The following is a 15,198-nucleotide window of genomic DNA, read 5'->3' on the forward strand; positions in this document are numbered from 1 at the left end:
CCTTATATCAATAAGCAGGAGGGAAAAAATCACACAGCGCTACAGAGGAGGATGCCCATAGCCTTGTTTATTGGTAGTTTATTACTGTACATCTGCACACCTGCTCATGAGTCGTATGTACATATATCTTTCTCTCTCTCTCACACACACACACACACAATTATATAAAAAAAGACTCATTTCCTGTGCAGGATTCAATCACAGTCTGAGATCTACGAAGAACATTGCATCTGCATACACCGTGCGCGCACACACACACACACACACACACACACAACAAATATCTGCATATGGCCTTATGCCTTGATTTACACAGAACAGACCACAATCAAAAATATAGAAAAGTGACTGACGAACCGATAGGCAACCCAGTGGTAATCAAGTGAATTTGGGTCATTTAACGTATAAACCAGCACACTGAGCTTTTTGGGTCTGTGGAATATGTGCTTCCTTTACCATCTATACAAGAAGGGTAGCAGTGTCTTTTTTCTTGGGGCATTTCTTAATTTCAAAACAAACACCAAATGAATAACTTTCACATTTATCAAGTATGTTTAATCTGTTAAGTATCCTTAATCCCCCCGGAACATACAGGAAAGTGAGCTTTTCCAATACTACATTTTGTTGTTATAAGTATAATGCCCTGAGTGTGACCCAAAACAAAGTGACTCTGTTCAGTCTCTGGATGTTTTTATAAATCATAAGATGTGCTCAATCTACACCATCTCCTTTTTTGCTGGCAAATAGTTTAATTAAACTGAGAGGCATTCTCTAGATCAAGAGATTAATTAATGTGATCTGGAGCATGTTGACAGTTTTAGAAATAGTCTTAGGCGTTAATAATGGAAGCAGGATTGTTGCATGGCTAGATAACTGAACTGTGGAACAACTTGTGAGCAAAGAGTTTCCTATATGCACATCTGGTAAACACAGAGCACGCAACATTGATTTGGTGTTGTGTCCTCAGCCACCTGGTGAATGTAAGCTCAATATTCGCTCCACTACGTTCACCAGCTGGTGGCTTAGTGTGTCTGCAGTTTGGTGCTTTAGCAGGTAGTTTACAGTGGGTTTATCAGAGCTTTCTGATGCTGGAAACTGCTGCAAGCCAGAAAAAAAACAAAAAACAATTGAGACAAGGGACTGCATAACTAAATCAAGAAGTGCAATATATGAATTGCAGGAGGTGCAATATTTGTTAAAGGCAATATATGTCAAAACACCATTCTGAATCAAGTATTGTGATGCTGCAGACATGTCCTGGCCAACAAATTCTAAGGACTTTAAAGGATTTATCTGTTTGGTAAAGATAAAAAAAAAATCATACCCTGATAATTTTAATACCCTTTTTTTTTTGAGAGAATAATGATGCAAAAAGTTGCAGTCCTTCAATTTTCTGCATTATTGTGGATCATATCGCAATATCTGTCAAAAATAATGCCAATTACATTTTTTCCCCAAATCATGAAGCCCTAATGAAGAAGCCGGGTAGAGCTAAGGAGAACTACAGTCAGGTGATTATTCTGGCGCTCCATCATTACAAGCAACTCCTTTGACATTACACAGTTATTAAAAATGATTTCTGCAGCTTCAAATCAATGTTCCTGCTGTGGGAAGAGTCAGATTCTACTCAGTTCAGTTATCAAGCTAACATTCAGTAATCCTGCTTCATAATACAGAACCCTGGTATTACCTATGAGTCAGATAATCACTAAAACAGAGGAACTTCCTCAGAAAAGCCACATCCTTAACTTAATACTCGTAAGTAAGCAAAGGTCAGCGGATAAGGAATAGAGGCCATGTGAAGGTGTTAAGGACAAAGCGTTTGTGTGCTTTAGTGTTGACACATGACCATAAAGACAAAAAGGAGACAACCATGGCATACCTTTGCAAAAAAAACAAAACTGAGGCCCATTTCATGAGTGCATGATTATACGTGCACACACGCATTTATAAATTACTACAACAAAAGTAACAAAGATCGGTTATGGCGGAAAAAAAAAGTCAAAGAAAGAACCCTGCTTTACAGAGTAAAGAGTATATCTTCATGTCTGAATTGTCTTTTTTTTTTGCTTGTTTCTCTCTCAGACAGACAGACACACACACACACACACACACACACACACAGACAGACAATAAACACAGTGAAAAGTTCTGCAAGCCCTGACTGCCTCTCTTTCACCCAAACAGTAAACAAAACTTGAAAAAGAAAAAAGGTGTCTCTTCTTCGTCACTAGTGGCTTTCTTTCCAGCTTACTTGTTCCACTGCGACTCAGAAGCTGTTGCGAGGCAGCCAGCCCATCACCTGGACACACGTATTGTTGAAGACAAGTCGTTCCAGGTACGATGTGTAGCATAAAGACCCATTCATACTACAGAGAGTACAGTCAGAGTGTGTGATTGTCACTGGGTTAGGGGTGATGCACAGTGAAGTGTGCGGATATGAAAGGAGAGGATGTCTCTGGTAGTTAATAAAACGAGTGACAGTACTGAGTTCAGCCGTTGTGGCCACTGGCCCAGCATGCTCCTGTACGCCTGTTTGTCTGCTACAGAGTTGATTTGGATGAAGGTTCCTTTGGAGTTCCATGTAATGTTGCCTCCACGGCCTCTAGTAACGATCTAGAGTACCAAACCAACTGTTACAAAAGCACTGGGGTGTATTTTTTGCAGGTGAAGTTGGCGGTGAGACATTAGGTAACATGTGAAAGTGTTTCTTTTATCATGGTCTGACTGTGCCATGTGCTTAGGTTAGGGGAAATACAAGTGATAAAATTCCAGTAAAAGCTTAGAGAACTCAATTCGAGAGTCCAGTCTCCAGCTCTAGCTCCGAAAAAATCCATAACGCTGCCCGTGGCTGGTTTTCCCGACATCCCGCAGGCTGGAGACGATTAACATGGCTCAGCAGTGTGCCAGCTTGCCCAGTCGATCATGGTTCAATGGTGAATTCAATTCAAAAACAAAGTGTTGGGATGCTGGATTTGTAAACAACAGTGAAGAGAAGGTATGTGTGGGACAACAGTCATGGATAAAAGAGGGAGGATCGATGCTACCCTGTAAACAAAAATATTGGGGTTCAATTTTCGGGAGCTTCACAGCCATTGTGGTTCTGTGAAGGAGCTGGGCAGCAGTGGAGGTTTAAGATCAGCCGCGGTCAGGCTAGTCTGGTCTGAAGATGGGGATCTTAGGTAAGAACTCTATTAGGATTACCTGCAGGGGATAGGAGAAAAAGCTGTTACTAGAAGACGATAAAGATTTTTCAATTAGTTGAGTTTTCTCGTGTGGGGCAGGGTCCTTACACCCAAGTCAAATTCAAGCACTTTAAGCATTTTCAAGGCACATTTTAAAGTTTTTCCAACCCTTAACAGCTGCGATTAATTATATATTTATTTACAGTATATTCAGGTTGTTTCAGTACATCATATTAAATCAGATGTCATTTTGAGTATAAACCACCAAAATTAGGTTTTGTGACAACATTCTAGAGAACGGTCACAATGTAAAGGAAAACACAACACACTATTGTACTTCAAAATGTGTCACCCATAAGTAAGAAGACATGACATCCTATATAACCTACATTTAAAGTTCTTTCAAGCACTTTTTTCAAAATCCAAGCACTTGTCAAACCTTGAAAACGCTACATTAAAATTCAATTGTTTAAGGATTTCCAGACACTCTGAAAGTAGCTATCACTTTCGTTTCATCATTGTGATGAAGCACTTTGATCTGTCGGTTATTTCATTTAGGGGGTTGTCTACATGGAGCTTCAACAGGAAAGAGTGACAGGAAATATTATCATAGAAAAAAATGGCACAAAGAACAGTTGAGACACAGTTTATAGACAGTTATCTGTATCTATTTCATTAATTATTACCCATTCCTATGTTGAATTTTTGAAGCCATGTTCAAACCAACATTATCAGTGTATGGAAAAAACAGGGTTGTCCTGCAACAAAAAATCACCCTGGCTTAATGTTTGCTACAATGCAATGTGATGTCAATTAGCAGGCCGCTGCGTTAAAACAATGAAATGCATTCAAGCACACATACCATTGTAGATTACTAGGCAATGTGAACATTGTCATTCTACTGTTAAACTTGCAATTGTTGCAACAGAAAATAAATGTATTGCAGCCATGAGATGGTATATGCCCAGTTTAAAAATATTTCCTCTTAGTATCAAAATGCACTTTGCAGCATGTCAGATAAGATAAACTACTGAAGCCAGCCTTGTTTATATAGCATCATCCCACCACAACATATACGTACATATTCCATCATGTTGTTGGTTTCACACTTCCTTTTGCTTAGTCTCCAATGCAAACACAACTGCAAAGAGATAACATCAAATATATTTTTATAACACATCCTAACAAGGTACACGAATATTATACAGATACTATATCCATTCATGCTCACCTTGTGGTAAAGTCTGCTGTTCTCCCACTCCAGAAGTTTCTCTATAGATCTTCTTGTCTGGAAGGTAACATTGACATTAGATGACATTCTTTTTACCTAAAAAAATCAACACATTAACCTTTTTCTGAATTGTTGGTTAATTTGTATTTAGTGTGTTTTTTGCAAACCCAAAATGGATGAGTTTCTTACCCTCTTGCTGAGGCAGATGACAGGCCACAAACTGAAACCCAATGTGCAACAGCAGCACAGACAGCCACACAGGAGCCACCGCACATTCACCGGCAGCGTCTTCCTCAGGCAGCTGTTTACACGGTTGATACTGGCTTTGAATTCCTCTGGTGCCACCTGAGGAAGAGCACATATGTGGTATAGTTAGTAAAGTAACATTTAATGTTTTAGATGGCAGGTTGGAATGCTTCACATAGTATATTCACAACAATTTAATTTGTGCCACAGATATTGAATTCGCATTTCGTATTGATGGTCAAAACAAAACACTCTGCACTACAGAATATGAAGTTATTTTAATAGCTATAGCTATTTGTCAGCTTGTGGCTAGAATATAAGTTACATGTTGTAGTGACCATAATGTGAGAATGTTATTTTGCCTTAGTTCATATGCATTCATAAAAAAACACAATACACTCACCTTTCCTGTAAGTGCCGAAGGGAATTCTGACTCAAATTTGTTACTAAGCCCGAAGCTGAAGGAGAGAGGAAAAACAGCAGTGAATATTAAACATAAGACGACATATGCTTACTTTGTATAACTGGCTTAAATAAACAAATGTTGGCCAAGTTTCATTAAATCAACCAAATCGTTAAATTTCAGTCTCCCTTTTTACTTTGCTCATCCAAAGTAAAACTACTGATCCCAGCAGGTATTAGAGGTAAATTATTACAAATGCAATGTGTATAAACCTCCTGAAATGCATCATCATGTTTCTAAAGGAGCCCCATACCAAAGACACATTATTAAAACATCAACGCTAAGGCTGCAACTAATGATTATCTTATTATCAAGTAATCTTCAGATTGATTTCTGGATCAATCGATCAATCACTTGGTCAAAAAAAAGTCAATTTCCAAGTGAATCGAAATCTAAGGTGATGTCCACAAATGTCTTGTTTTGTTAGTCCAAAACCCAGATATTCAGTTTAATATGGTATAAAACAGAGAAAAAGAGGAAATCTCCATATTTAAAATTACGTATGGGTTATTGAGAAAATTAGTTGGCCGGCCAATTTTTGCAGCTCTAATCAAAAAAGAAACAATCTGATATATCATCATGCCCAATATTTTAGGGTCCTGTTGTAGCTGTGTTTGAGAAACAATGATGAAGGGCGAAAAAAGTAATAACTCAACACTATTTGAACCCCAAACTACTGATAATCTTTGCACTCTAGCACCCTGTGTGCTCCTCCCTACCTGACTGTACTTGATACAACACCCAGTAACTTCAGTTCCTACTGCTGCAACAACAACAACTTTGTTTTAATGTCTTGCTGGACACAGTTTCCCTGTCAGTATCATTACTAAGACTACAAACTAGTATGCAAAATTAACCAAAATTTATGTGCACGGTAATTACTTCCAGAGCAGAAGTTTAGCAGGTTTAGCAAAATATGTACCCTTTAAACCTACAAAACAAGTCTGAGTCTGTGTTCAAGAACCTCATACACTGAAAAAAATGGAGTGACATTTACTTTAAAAAAGCTTGGCAAGTTTTTCCACACAAAAAGTTTTTGTATCTTTACTCAGGCTGTTTCTAAGTAATATTTATTTAATAGAACCACTTTCAAAAATGAAAATACACAAGTAAATTGCAGATTCACTGATTAATTACAATTACAATTAAAGTAATTACAATTACATTTTACTTGGAAATATCAACTAATTAAGCCAATGAACTGGTTTATTGAATATTACTTGGAACGAATGACTCAATTTACATACAAAACTGAGGACACATAATAAACAATCACTAAGTAATGCACTACATGAAAAACTGCTATTTTAAAGTAAAAGCACTGAAATCGTATTTCTTTGTAGAATGCATATAGATGATTGAAATAATAATATAATATAATGATACTTTTTTTCAGTGTATAGTGGAACAATTGACGGGGACAGACTGTCTTGATACAAAAATAGCAAATACAACAGCCTATGACAGTATGTGGATCATAAAGCGGATACCGGAGGGTATATAATTATGTATTAGGTCATGTAGCTACTTGAGTTAAAACGAAAGCTCAGTCTAATCAGCCACTCCTCGCCAGAGTTAGCTCGCTGCTAACTTAGAAGCTAACTGGCTAGGCTAGGTCACCAGCGGTTGCTAACTTAGCTAACAGCCAGATCTCCTAGGAGACCGCGGCGGTTGATCGTTAACGGTAAACTCCTCTCTCGATGCCCGTAAATGTCGCCGGTTACTTACACAGTGACGTGGCCGGACCCTCGCACCACCACCGGGTCCGGAGCGTACTTGAGGAGCTGCTCCTCCGCGGCCCTGTCCTCGTCCTCTTCTTCCTCCTCCTCCTCTTCGTAGATCTCATCAAAGTCCTCCATCATCGCACGACTCGGCCTCGCGCTTCCCGGGAGAGACACCGGGACAGACACGGCGCCGACGGACAGCAGAACCTTACCGAGAGAAGAGGACAAATAGAGCCGTGAAGACAACCACCAAATAAGACCGAGCCGTCCCGGAGACGACACACTTCACATCGTCCAGCCAGCTCCGAGACAAAACATCAACATCCGCCGCAGTAACCGTACGACACCGGAAGGGGGACAGACGTGCTCACGTTTTTTATTTATTTAATTTTGTAAATGGCACCCTATCGTATTTTATTATAAATATGAACATATTTTATATTAATAAGTGTAAACACTAAAAGCAAGTCCATTTTCTTGCTCAGTGAAATTATAAAACTATAATGGCTTACAGTGAAAATATGTTTTAGTATCTAAAAAGAAATAACAAATAAGGAAACAAATTAAAGTGCATGAATTGTAAATAATAAAAAAGATACTATATAATGAATACAAAAAAGTATAATATAATAACTTCTTAGTAGTTCTTACGCAGATTTTAAGCTAATGCTTAAGAGTTTTACAGCGAAGTACAAATTGAATACAAAGAATTGGGTGAAAAATACAAAATATAAAAGCTGTGAAGTGTGAGGTATATCATTTGTGTGTGGCAATCATGTGTTTTCCGTGCTGTAAATTAAATAATTGTTCTGGAGTGAAAGGTTCAATTTCAATACAAAAAAGTTCAACTTTCCAGTCTGAATTGTGGTGGAAGGAAAGTAGGGAATAAAGTAAAATCACTTTGACATACAAATAGGCCTACCTCACATAATATTAAAGTACAGAACTATGTGCTTACTTATTCTATGGTAAATGTAAATGATAGTAAGAACCAATGTGGGTGAGGGCCATAGACTGTATATACACCGGAAGTTTAGCTAATTCTCCTTCAAAATATGTCATGAACATTGGCAGGAAGAAACATTTGCCCTGCACTTTAATCCCACAGGCTATGGGTATCATGATACTCATATGGGTATGAGTATGATATATTCAAATAAACTTGGATGCTTTAATTTATTACGCAGTAAAAAAAACTCTGCCAGTTTGTAAATATACGTTTTATTTTGAAAGGGTTTTCACCAGAAGTTGTCTTCTGAACAACAAACTAGCTTGTTTCTGCAACTAGCTTGCTTCTGGGACCTGCGACTCAATCACGCTCAATCACGGCTATATACATTAAGAGAATAAAATATTGCCGCCAAAAAGTTAATGGATGACGGTTAACCTTTTAGTTATCCATCCCAGAGCCCGACAGGTATACAGTAAGTAAGATGTCGTCTTAAATCAGTCTGGATATGACAATAACGTTACTTCCTGATCAGGAAGTGTTTTGCTTTAGACTCTAAGCCGTGGATATCTTACGTTATTCTGCAAGATGATACGAACTGACCATTTTAAAATGATCCTCCAAGTTATTAAAGACGTGGTTCCTGTCCCCACGAGTGGGATTCTAACCGTGGTACTTTTATCGATTGTTTTGTTTGGCATCCAAACATACTTCAGCTTCACTCAGGGTGTCTTAAGTGTCGGTTCCACCGTGTTTCAAGATGGACACCTCCACAGGCTCCTGACATACCCTTTTTACCACAAAACGTCAGCTCAGCTTCTCCTGAACATCACCGCCCTGGTGTTCCTCAGTGGCAGTTTGGAGAAAGGTGTTGGCACTGTCCGCTTCATGTTTTTGTTCCTCCTGCTGTCGACCACCACAGGCTTTTTCTACAGCTTCCTGGATCTAATGCAAAGTGCCAGCAGCAGCCAGAGTCCCGCCGAGGGCTTGGTTCCTGTGGTCCTGGCATGTGTGGCTCTAACTACCATGCACACCAAAATGACTAAAGGATTCCTGTGTGGGGTCAGTTTCCCAACCATGGCTCTCCCCTGGGTGCTCCTAATAGTCACCACTGCCCTCATTCCTCACTGTGTGCTCCCCTGCAACATTATTGGCATCCTGGTTGGGTGGATGTACGGAAAAGGACTGTTCTCTCTCCTGGACATGTCTGAGGCCAGGGCTGGTGCTCTGGAGAAGATGATGCCTTTCAGGTTGTTGAGGAGCATCAGGGGTGTTAAGTTTGTCCCTGCTTCCACAGAGGAGAGGAGGAAGACCCTTCTTCCACAAATCAATCCAACACCTGGGTCCTACCCGGTCCAGGCTTATGCACCTTTATCCAGCATCAACACTGCGGCCAATACCTACCAAGGGTGGCCGGATTCGACCAGTTCTCTGTCCAGTCCAACACCTCTCAATCCTCATGGACATGGTGCTACACATGGCTTTGGACAAAGTCATGGACATGGTTCAGAGCAGAGTTTTGGACAGAGCTGCAGCCACAACCACAGCCACAGCCATAGCCATGGTCATAGCCATGGTCATGGTCATAGTCATTAGTCATGGTCATTTATCTGATTGCTTTACAGCACTCCAACCATGCATATGCTTTACTCTGCGATATCCTCAAAAATGTTCAGTTAAACACCTGTCCACCTGCAGCATAGTTTGCAGTTGACTGCATTGTCTGAAAATGTCAAATGCTTGGACTACTCTACTTGGTTATGAACCAATATGTGTGGGCTGCCTGCCTGACTGTATATTTAAGTGACATCCCTCTAGACTTTTATATATACATTAAAACTTTTTTTTTTTTACCATTTTTTTCTACAATAAACAAATGAGTGCAAACTAAAGTCTCTAGATCAATCTTTAAAATGGTTATGTGCATAATCCAACCCTACATTTAAAGCATGTGACAGCAGAATAAATGTTATTTTCAGGACAATAAATTGTGAGTATGCAAACAGAATTTAAGTTCCTAAAACTTTATGGAATTAAAAAAAGGCAATACATTGGTATGCTGGTATATATGTCATGGTAAAGTAATCAAACCAATTTAAAAAAAAACATTGACACAACTGTTTATTTATTAGGGCTTAAAGTTATGCATACTTAGGGGTGTGGCCACTTTGCTAAAACACACAACCTCTGAGGGCACCTGACTTTCACTCAACCTGCTTCCGCCCACCCCATTTTTGGATTAGGTACTACACTGAGTCTCACATCAACTTTTCAGAAACCTATAAGTGATGTCATATCATGATGTTATATTTCAGACAGTCTATGGTAGACAGTAACATCCAGTGATTTCAAAGCATTGAGAGAGACAGTTTTACTGCTAATTTGATTTGGTTTAATTGACTCTTTTGCAAAGAGATTTATCAGGAACTCTACAACCTCATGACACCTGAGTCAAACTGGCGCAAAATGACCACTGGGCTGCCTAATGTACTGCAGTGTCAGTGAAGCCCACATATAGATTACATCTTAATTTTATATAAAGACTCAGTCCTCCCAGGTATCTCCATAGATGTTCTTCTTAACTGTAACATAAGAGAGACAAAAGATGGACGAGTTTAATCATTTTTTCAATGATTCATTCAAAGACAACAGATGTACTTGAATTTTAATCCCTCCACTTCAAACCCAACATATATTTTACACCATTTTCATAAGCAGAAACTTACCTTCGTTCTTGGGTCTCCATGGCTCTCTCTCAGGCAATGTTTTGTGCATCGGCTCTTGATTCTTGAGCATCGCGTCGGCCTTCTGATTGAGCGTGACCTCGTAGTTCTCTCTGTTCTTGAGCCTCAGGTCCTCATAGAGGATGGACTTCTTCCTGGGCTCGTCTTCTTCCACTGGAGGTGGTGGGGACAGGGAAAAGGACATAGAGGGTTATCTAGGAAAGTTGACAGAAATTTTACTCACTGACATAGCAGAGGTAGGAAAGACTTTAAGCTTTAATCACACATTTCTGTTTGACAAATACATATGGATTAGCAAAAGTTATTGTCCAAATGTTGGTTTGCACTGAATGGTGTCTTTACACGTATTTGCACAAAGGATGGTCATCATTGCATTGTATTTGAAAAAAGGTATAGTAACTCTCTGTAGTACCTGGAGCGCTGTAATAATCTTCTTTGCCCACAGACAAGGGTGGCTCTGGATTATAGCCATATTCAAAATCCCTTTTGACTGACGCTTGGCTGTGGACTTCTGCTGGCTGGAACATTGTGTCAAATGATTTGGTGTCTGGGTCACTCATCTCTGACTGAGGCCTCTTGGGACTGGGTGGGGGAATAATGAAAAATGGTCAAGGAGTAGTTGCTGGATGAAAACATGACGTCAACATAATGTGTGTGTGTGTTTGATACTTACATTTGTAAAGGCGTTCCTGATTGCTGTCTGAGCATTTCTCCCAGAGGAGAGTTCTCCAACCCCTTCAACTTCTCCTGGCACTCCCTCGTGTATGAAAATTTCCCAAGCAGGTAGCCCAAAAAGCCAGCGACTGGAGAGACAAACATACTTAAATGTATCAGTTTTATTATTCCAGTAATGATGATGAATCAACATTTTGGCTGTGCCTATTTGGTCTTTTGAATATTTAATTTCAGCTTGGGGCAGGTGATCTAACCACTGAGTGAAAGTATTATTGCTGATGTCAGTATGATACTGTAGCTGAACGGGTAAAGACATTAACTGTTTACACCTCTAGGCTCGTAAAATAAGTTCAGAGATATACACCACCTAACTGTAATGCGGCCTAAGAAGATGTCTAGTAGGGCTGCTTGATTATGGCAAAAAAAATCATTATCACAATTTTAGTAAATATTAAGATCCCAATTATGTAACAATTATTAATTGCTTTGGAAACATCATGCATTTATTAAACTTAAACATGTCCAACAGTGAATATTAGTAATTGTAAATTTAATTTAACTTCAAACAAATACAAAAACAATGTAAAAAATAGATAAACAAATTTAACAATACATAAATATATACATTTAAATAATATAATAGAAAATAATAAATTGGATCAGAATCCAATGGTATGCTATATTGCATTGTGGTGTAACTACTGAAAACTACTAAACATAAATATTCAATATAAAATGAATGAAAACAAATTAGACTTTAATAAGTTATAGTACACACAACCAAATACTATACAAATACAATACTCCTTAACATATATATATATATACACACACACACACACACATTTAAGGGCATGCTGGATTAATAACCAGACAAAATGAGAGCATCATTGCTGTAATGCAGCTCAACAATACTTTTCTTAATTTTAATAAAAAATAAAATGTGATTAGTCATCCAGGCCTTGTCTCATATCAGTCTAATAATAAATACATTAACCAGCCAGTTAATTAGATGCACCTAGTCAAAACTAATGCAGTCATGCAATAAACCCTACCATAAAGACTGTTTATTTTGTTGAAACTATTTGAGAGGTCTTGAATTATTATTATTATTTTTTTAATCTGTAGTTTGTGGTGTTGTTGGGCATTATTGCATTATAGTGAGAAGTGTTTGTGACATCTACTCATTAGTATAAGCCTGCTGAGTGTACCATCATCCCAGCAACATTCATCAACTTACAGGCCAATCTGGGTAGAGATCCAAACCTTGGAGATGTAGTCACAATACCTGCAAAATGAACAAGATAAACATAAAGTTCACCATGTGTTTATATTTACTAAGCAAATACTTTGCAGATTCCTCTACATTATGCATAGTATTACCTTTGGCAAGTAGGGCTTGAGTGACTCCCACGCTGATCAAAGAGAGGGGCAACGCTGTGAAGCAAACATGTCGATGTCAGACTCAACACAGAGGTCATGCACATTGTAGGTGAGACATTTCCACAACATGACATCATTAATCTGACCTCTGTGTGAAAGACAGCCACTTACACCTGTACCAAAAGCTCTCCTTGTTGCACTCTGCGAACACCCTCCTTTCCTCATCTGTGAGGACGTACGCAGCGCGAGCTGACGCCTGTAGAGTAACATACACACAAACACCAGCGTTAACCACAATTGGGTTTAGTTAATAAGCTCTAAACCTGTTGGCAAGCCACACTACAGCCCCACTTTCAGACGAGCTAATGAGATTTGAACAGCAGACAACAATAGTGTCTACAGTTCATTCAAAGTTGACGCTAGCGAGCTAACTTGATGCTAGCAAGATAGCATCAAGTTGGTTAACGCGCGTTTATCGGTGTGTTTACCTGCGCTCCTTCGGGCTGCAGCTCGTCGTTAAAACCTGTGGTGGGGGATGACATGTTGACGGCAATGTCAGTGCTGATTTAAACTTTCAAAGCATGTGAAATAATAAACTGTAAGCCACTCGACGGTTTGACTTCAATTCTGTTTGGTACAATGTCATTGCTCCACCTAGCATTGATAACCCGGAAGTTAAAAAAAGAAAAAGGAAAATAGGTGATCTTTGTGGGTGAGCTGCGGTTGTATAAAAAGGCGAAAAAATACCCAGAGGTAAATTATTTATTTTTTTAAATAATTATAAATTGCTGTAATTAAAATAGTAAATTTCAGTTGGACAATCGAAACTTTTATTTTGAAAGTCTAGGACTCATTGCGACCTACGTCTTCTGGTGTCTTACAAATCATAAAGCCACAATAACTTAATAATTTACTTTTGGTTGTAATAATACATGGCAATAGGGCAATACAGAGCAGTAGCATATGTATTTGTTATCTATCTAACGCTATATTACATCGCTGTATATAATATATATCGCTATATAATGATGATGATGATGATGATGATGATAATATATAATTATTTGTGTATATTCATATTATATTTTGCCTATATGTTTTATCATGGTAGTTTCAGTTTGATTTTACAGGCCATATTTTTCATATTATTTAATTGATTATATACTTGTTTGATATAAAATTATAAAATTGTTACTGTATATTTTGTGCATACTACATAAACTGTGCATATATTACACATGAGACTATATACTTTGATATTTTATGTTTAAAAATACTATTGTTGATAACATTTTATATTTTATTATGTTAGCACTAAACTCTCTCTTTTTTCTGCTGCCATCTATTTTCAGTCTGCTTTGTTGTATTATGAGGTATTTTGTAAGGGCTTGACCAGGGAATACAGATGGAAAAACAGGCCACAAAAAATAGAAGTAAAAAAGTAATCTCTTTTCAACTAAACTAAACTAGAAAATTAAAGTAAACTAAAAAGAAAAATACACCTAACTAAACTGAACTACGGCACTGCATACATGTGCTTGATGTATTTTAAAGCACACTGAGTTTCTTTGTAATAAAATGTGCTTCATAAATAAAGCTGCATTGCCTTGCATGCCAACCTATACAGGCATTTACACGATGACTAACTTTTTTCATAAAAAAAAATACTTACAAAAATCACATATTTTCCCCTGTACCATATACTGTAGTACCATGCTATTTAATGTAAATATTGCATATAGTTTAGTTTTTTTTAGACTCACTTTAATTTATTTAATTGCATATAAAATGTCTTACTTCCTAGCCTGTTGCTGTGCTGCTGTAATGTAGGGTATACTTTATTTTACATCAGTTGCCTCTAGGTAGTATTGACTACAACAATTCATGTCTTTTTTCCTGAGTCAGAAAAGTAAAGTAAGCTAGGTTATTTGTATGTGAGAAATGTCAGTATGGAATGTTGTAATGGCATTGCAAAATGCCTAGGTGATGCTGTTGCACTTGCACAATGTTTGACAAAGAAGACTTTGATTGACTTTTATACAAGATGTGCTTGCAAAAAACAAAAACGTTTGATGCTAATACTCAAAACTTGGTTAGAGTCCAGATAGTAGAGATCAGGGGCAGCTATACATTTGGCTAGAGTCCTGGCTTTTCAATTATACCCAATTTATGCATTGCCAAGAAAGTTTACTAACTTTGTTTGGTATCCATAGAACCCATTTTGTTTCAATTATCTTGAGGTCCGAGGTCAATTGACCCCTTTGAAAATGGTCATGCCAGTTTTTCCCCTCACTAAAACTTAGCCTAACTTTTGACTAATATTTCTTCCTTTTTCAAGAAAATGCTATGACATGGTTAGAACCAATAGATTCCTTAGTTCTTCAAGTTTCATATGATACGAGTATGTTCTCTATAGCACTAAAACACAAAGCATTATCCAGCTACAGCCTAGACAGTCTAGGGCACAGATGGGGGTTCAGGCTAGATCATTAGATCACAATCAATAGCCTGAAATTTATTGATAAAACTAAAAATAGAAGTATTTTTTTCCTTTGATGTCCCAGTTATCTTCCACTCAGTTTTACTGGCAACAATACA

General features: G+C 38.0%; 3 protein-coding genes across 4 annotated transcripts; 1 reads left to right on the forward strand and 2 right to left on the reverse strand.

Annotated features, from left to right (window-relative positions):
* Nucleotides 1-1,807: 1,807 nt before the first annotated feature.
* chic2 (cysteine-rich hydrophobic domain 2) lies at nucleotides 1,808-7,168 on the reverse strand. Its single transcript, XM_059338711.1, has 6 exons — nucleotides 6,854-7,168; nucleotides 5,066-5,120; nucleotides 4,606-4,761; nucleotides 4,417-4,473; nucleotides 4,267-4,326; nucleotides 1,808-3,204 (listed from the first exon to the last, which is right to left on the reverse strand). The coding sequence occupies exons 1-6, from the start codon at nucleotides 6,985-6,987 to the stop codon at nucleotides 3,154-3,156; spliced, it is 513 nt and encodes a 170-aa protein (XP_059194694.1). The 5' UTR covers nucleotides 6,988-7,168; the 3' UTR covers nucleotides 1,808-3,153.
* Nucleotides 7,169-7,277: 109 nt separating this feature from the next.
* rhbdd2 (rhomboid domain containing 2) lies at nucleotides 7,278-9,739 on the forward strand. Its single transcript, XM_059338680.1, has one exon. The coding sequence runs from the start codon at nucleotides 8,387-8,389 to the stop codon at nucleotides 9,392-9,394; it is 1,008 nt and encodes a 335-aa protein (XP_059194663.1). The 5' UTR covers nucleotides 7,278-8,386; the 3' UTR covers nucleotides 9,395-9,739.
* Nucleotides 9,740-10,167: 428 nt separating this feature from the next.
* LOC131975877 (OCIA domain-containing protein 1-like) lies at nucleotides 10,168-13,281 on the reverse strand. 2 transcript variants are annotated; one of them, XM_059338692.1, is made up of 8 exons: nucleotides 13,089-13,281; nucleotides 12,772-12,856; nucleotides 12,601-12,654; nucleotides 12,458-12,505; nucleotides 11,216-11,345; nucleotides 10,955-11,124; nucleotides 10,525-10,695; nucleotides 10,168-10,380 (listed from the first exon to the last, which is right to left on the reverse strand). In XM_059338692.1, the coding sequence occupies exons 1-8, from the start codon at nucleotides 13,140-13,142 to the stop codon at nucleotides 10,343-10,345; spliced, it is 750 nt and encodes a 249-aa protein (XP_059194675.1). In that variant the 5' UTR covers nucleotides 13,143-13,281; the 3' UTR covers nucleotides 10,168-10,342. The 2 variants fall into 2 exon arrangements, with proteins under 2 accessions (XP_059194675.1, XP_059194684.1); XM_059338701.1 differs by having other exon boundaries at nucleotides 12,747-12,856; nucleotides 13,089-13,248.
* Between the last annotated feature and the right edge of the window lie 1,917 nt (nucleotides 13,282-15,198).

This window comes from Centropristis striata, chromosome 1, assembly GCF_030273125.1.
Source record: "Centropristis striata isolate RG_2023a ecotype Rhode Island chromosome 1, C.striata_1.0, whole genome shotgun sequence".
NCBI classification, from domain to species: domain Eukaryota; kingdom Metazoa; phylum Chordata; class Actinopteri; order Perciformes; family Serranidae; genus Centropristis; species Centropristis striata.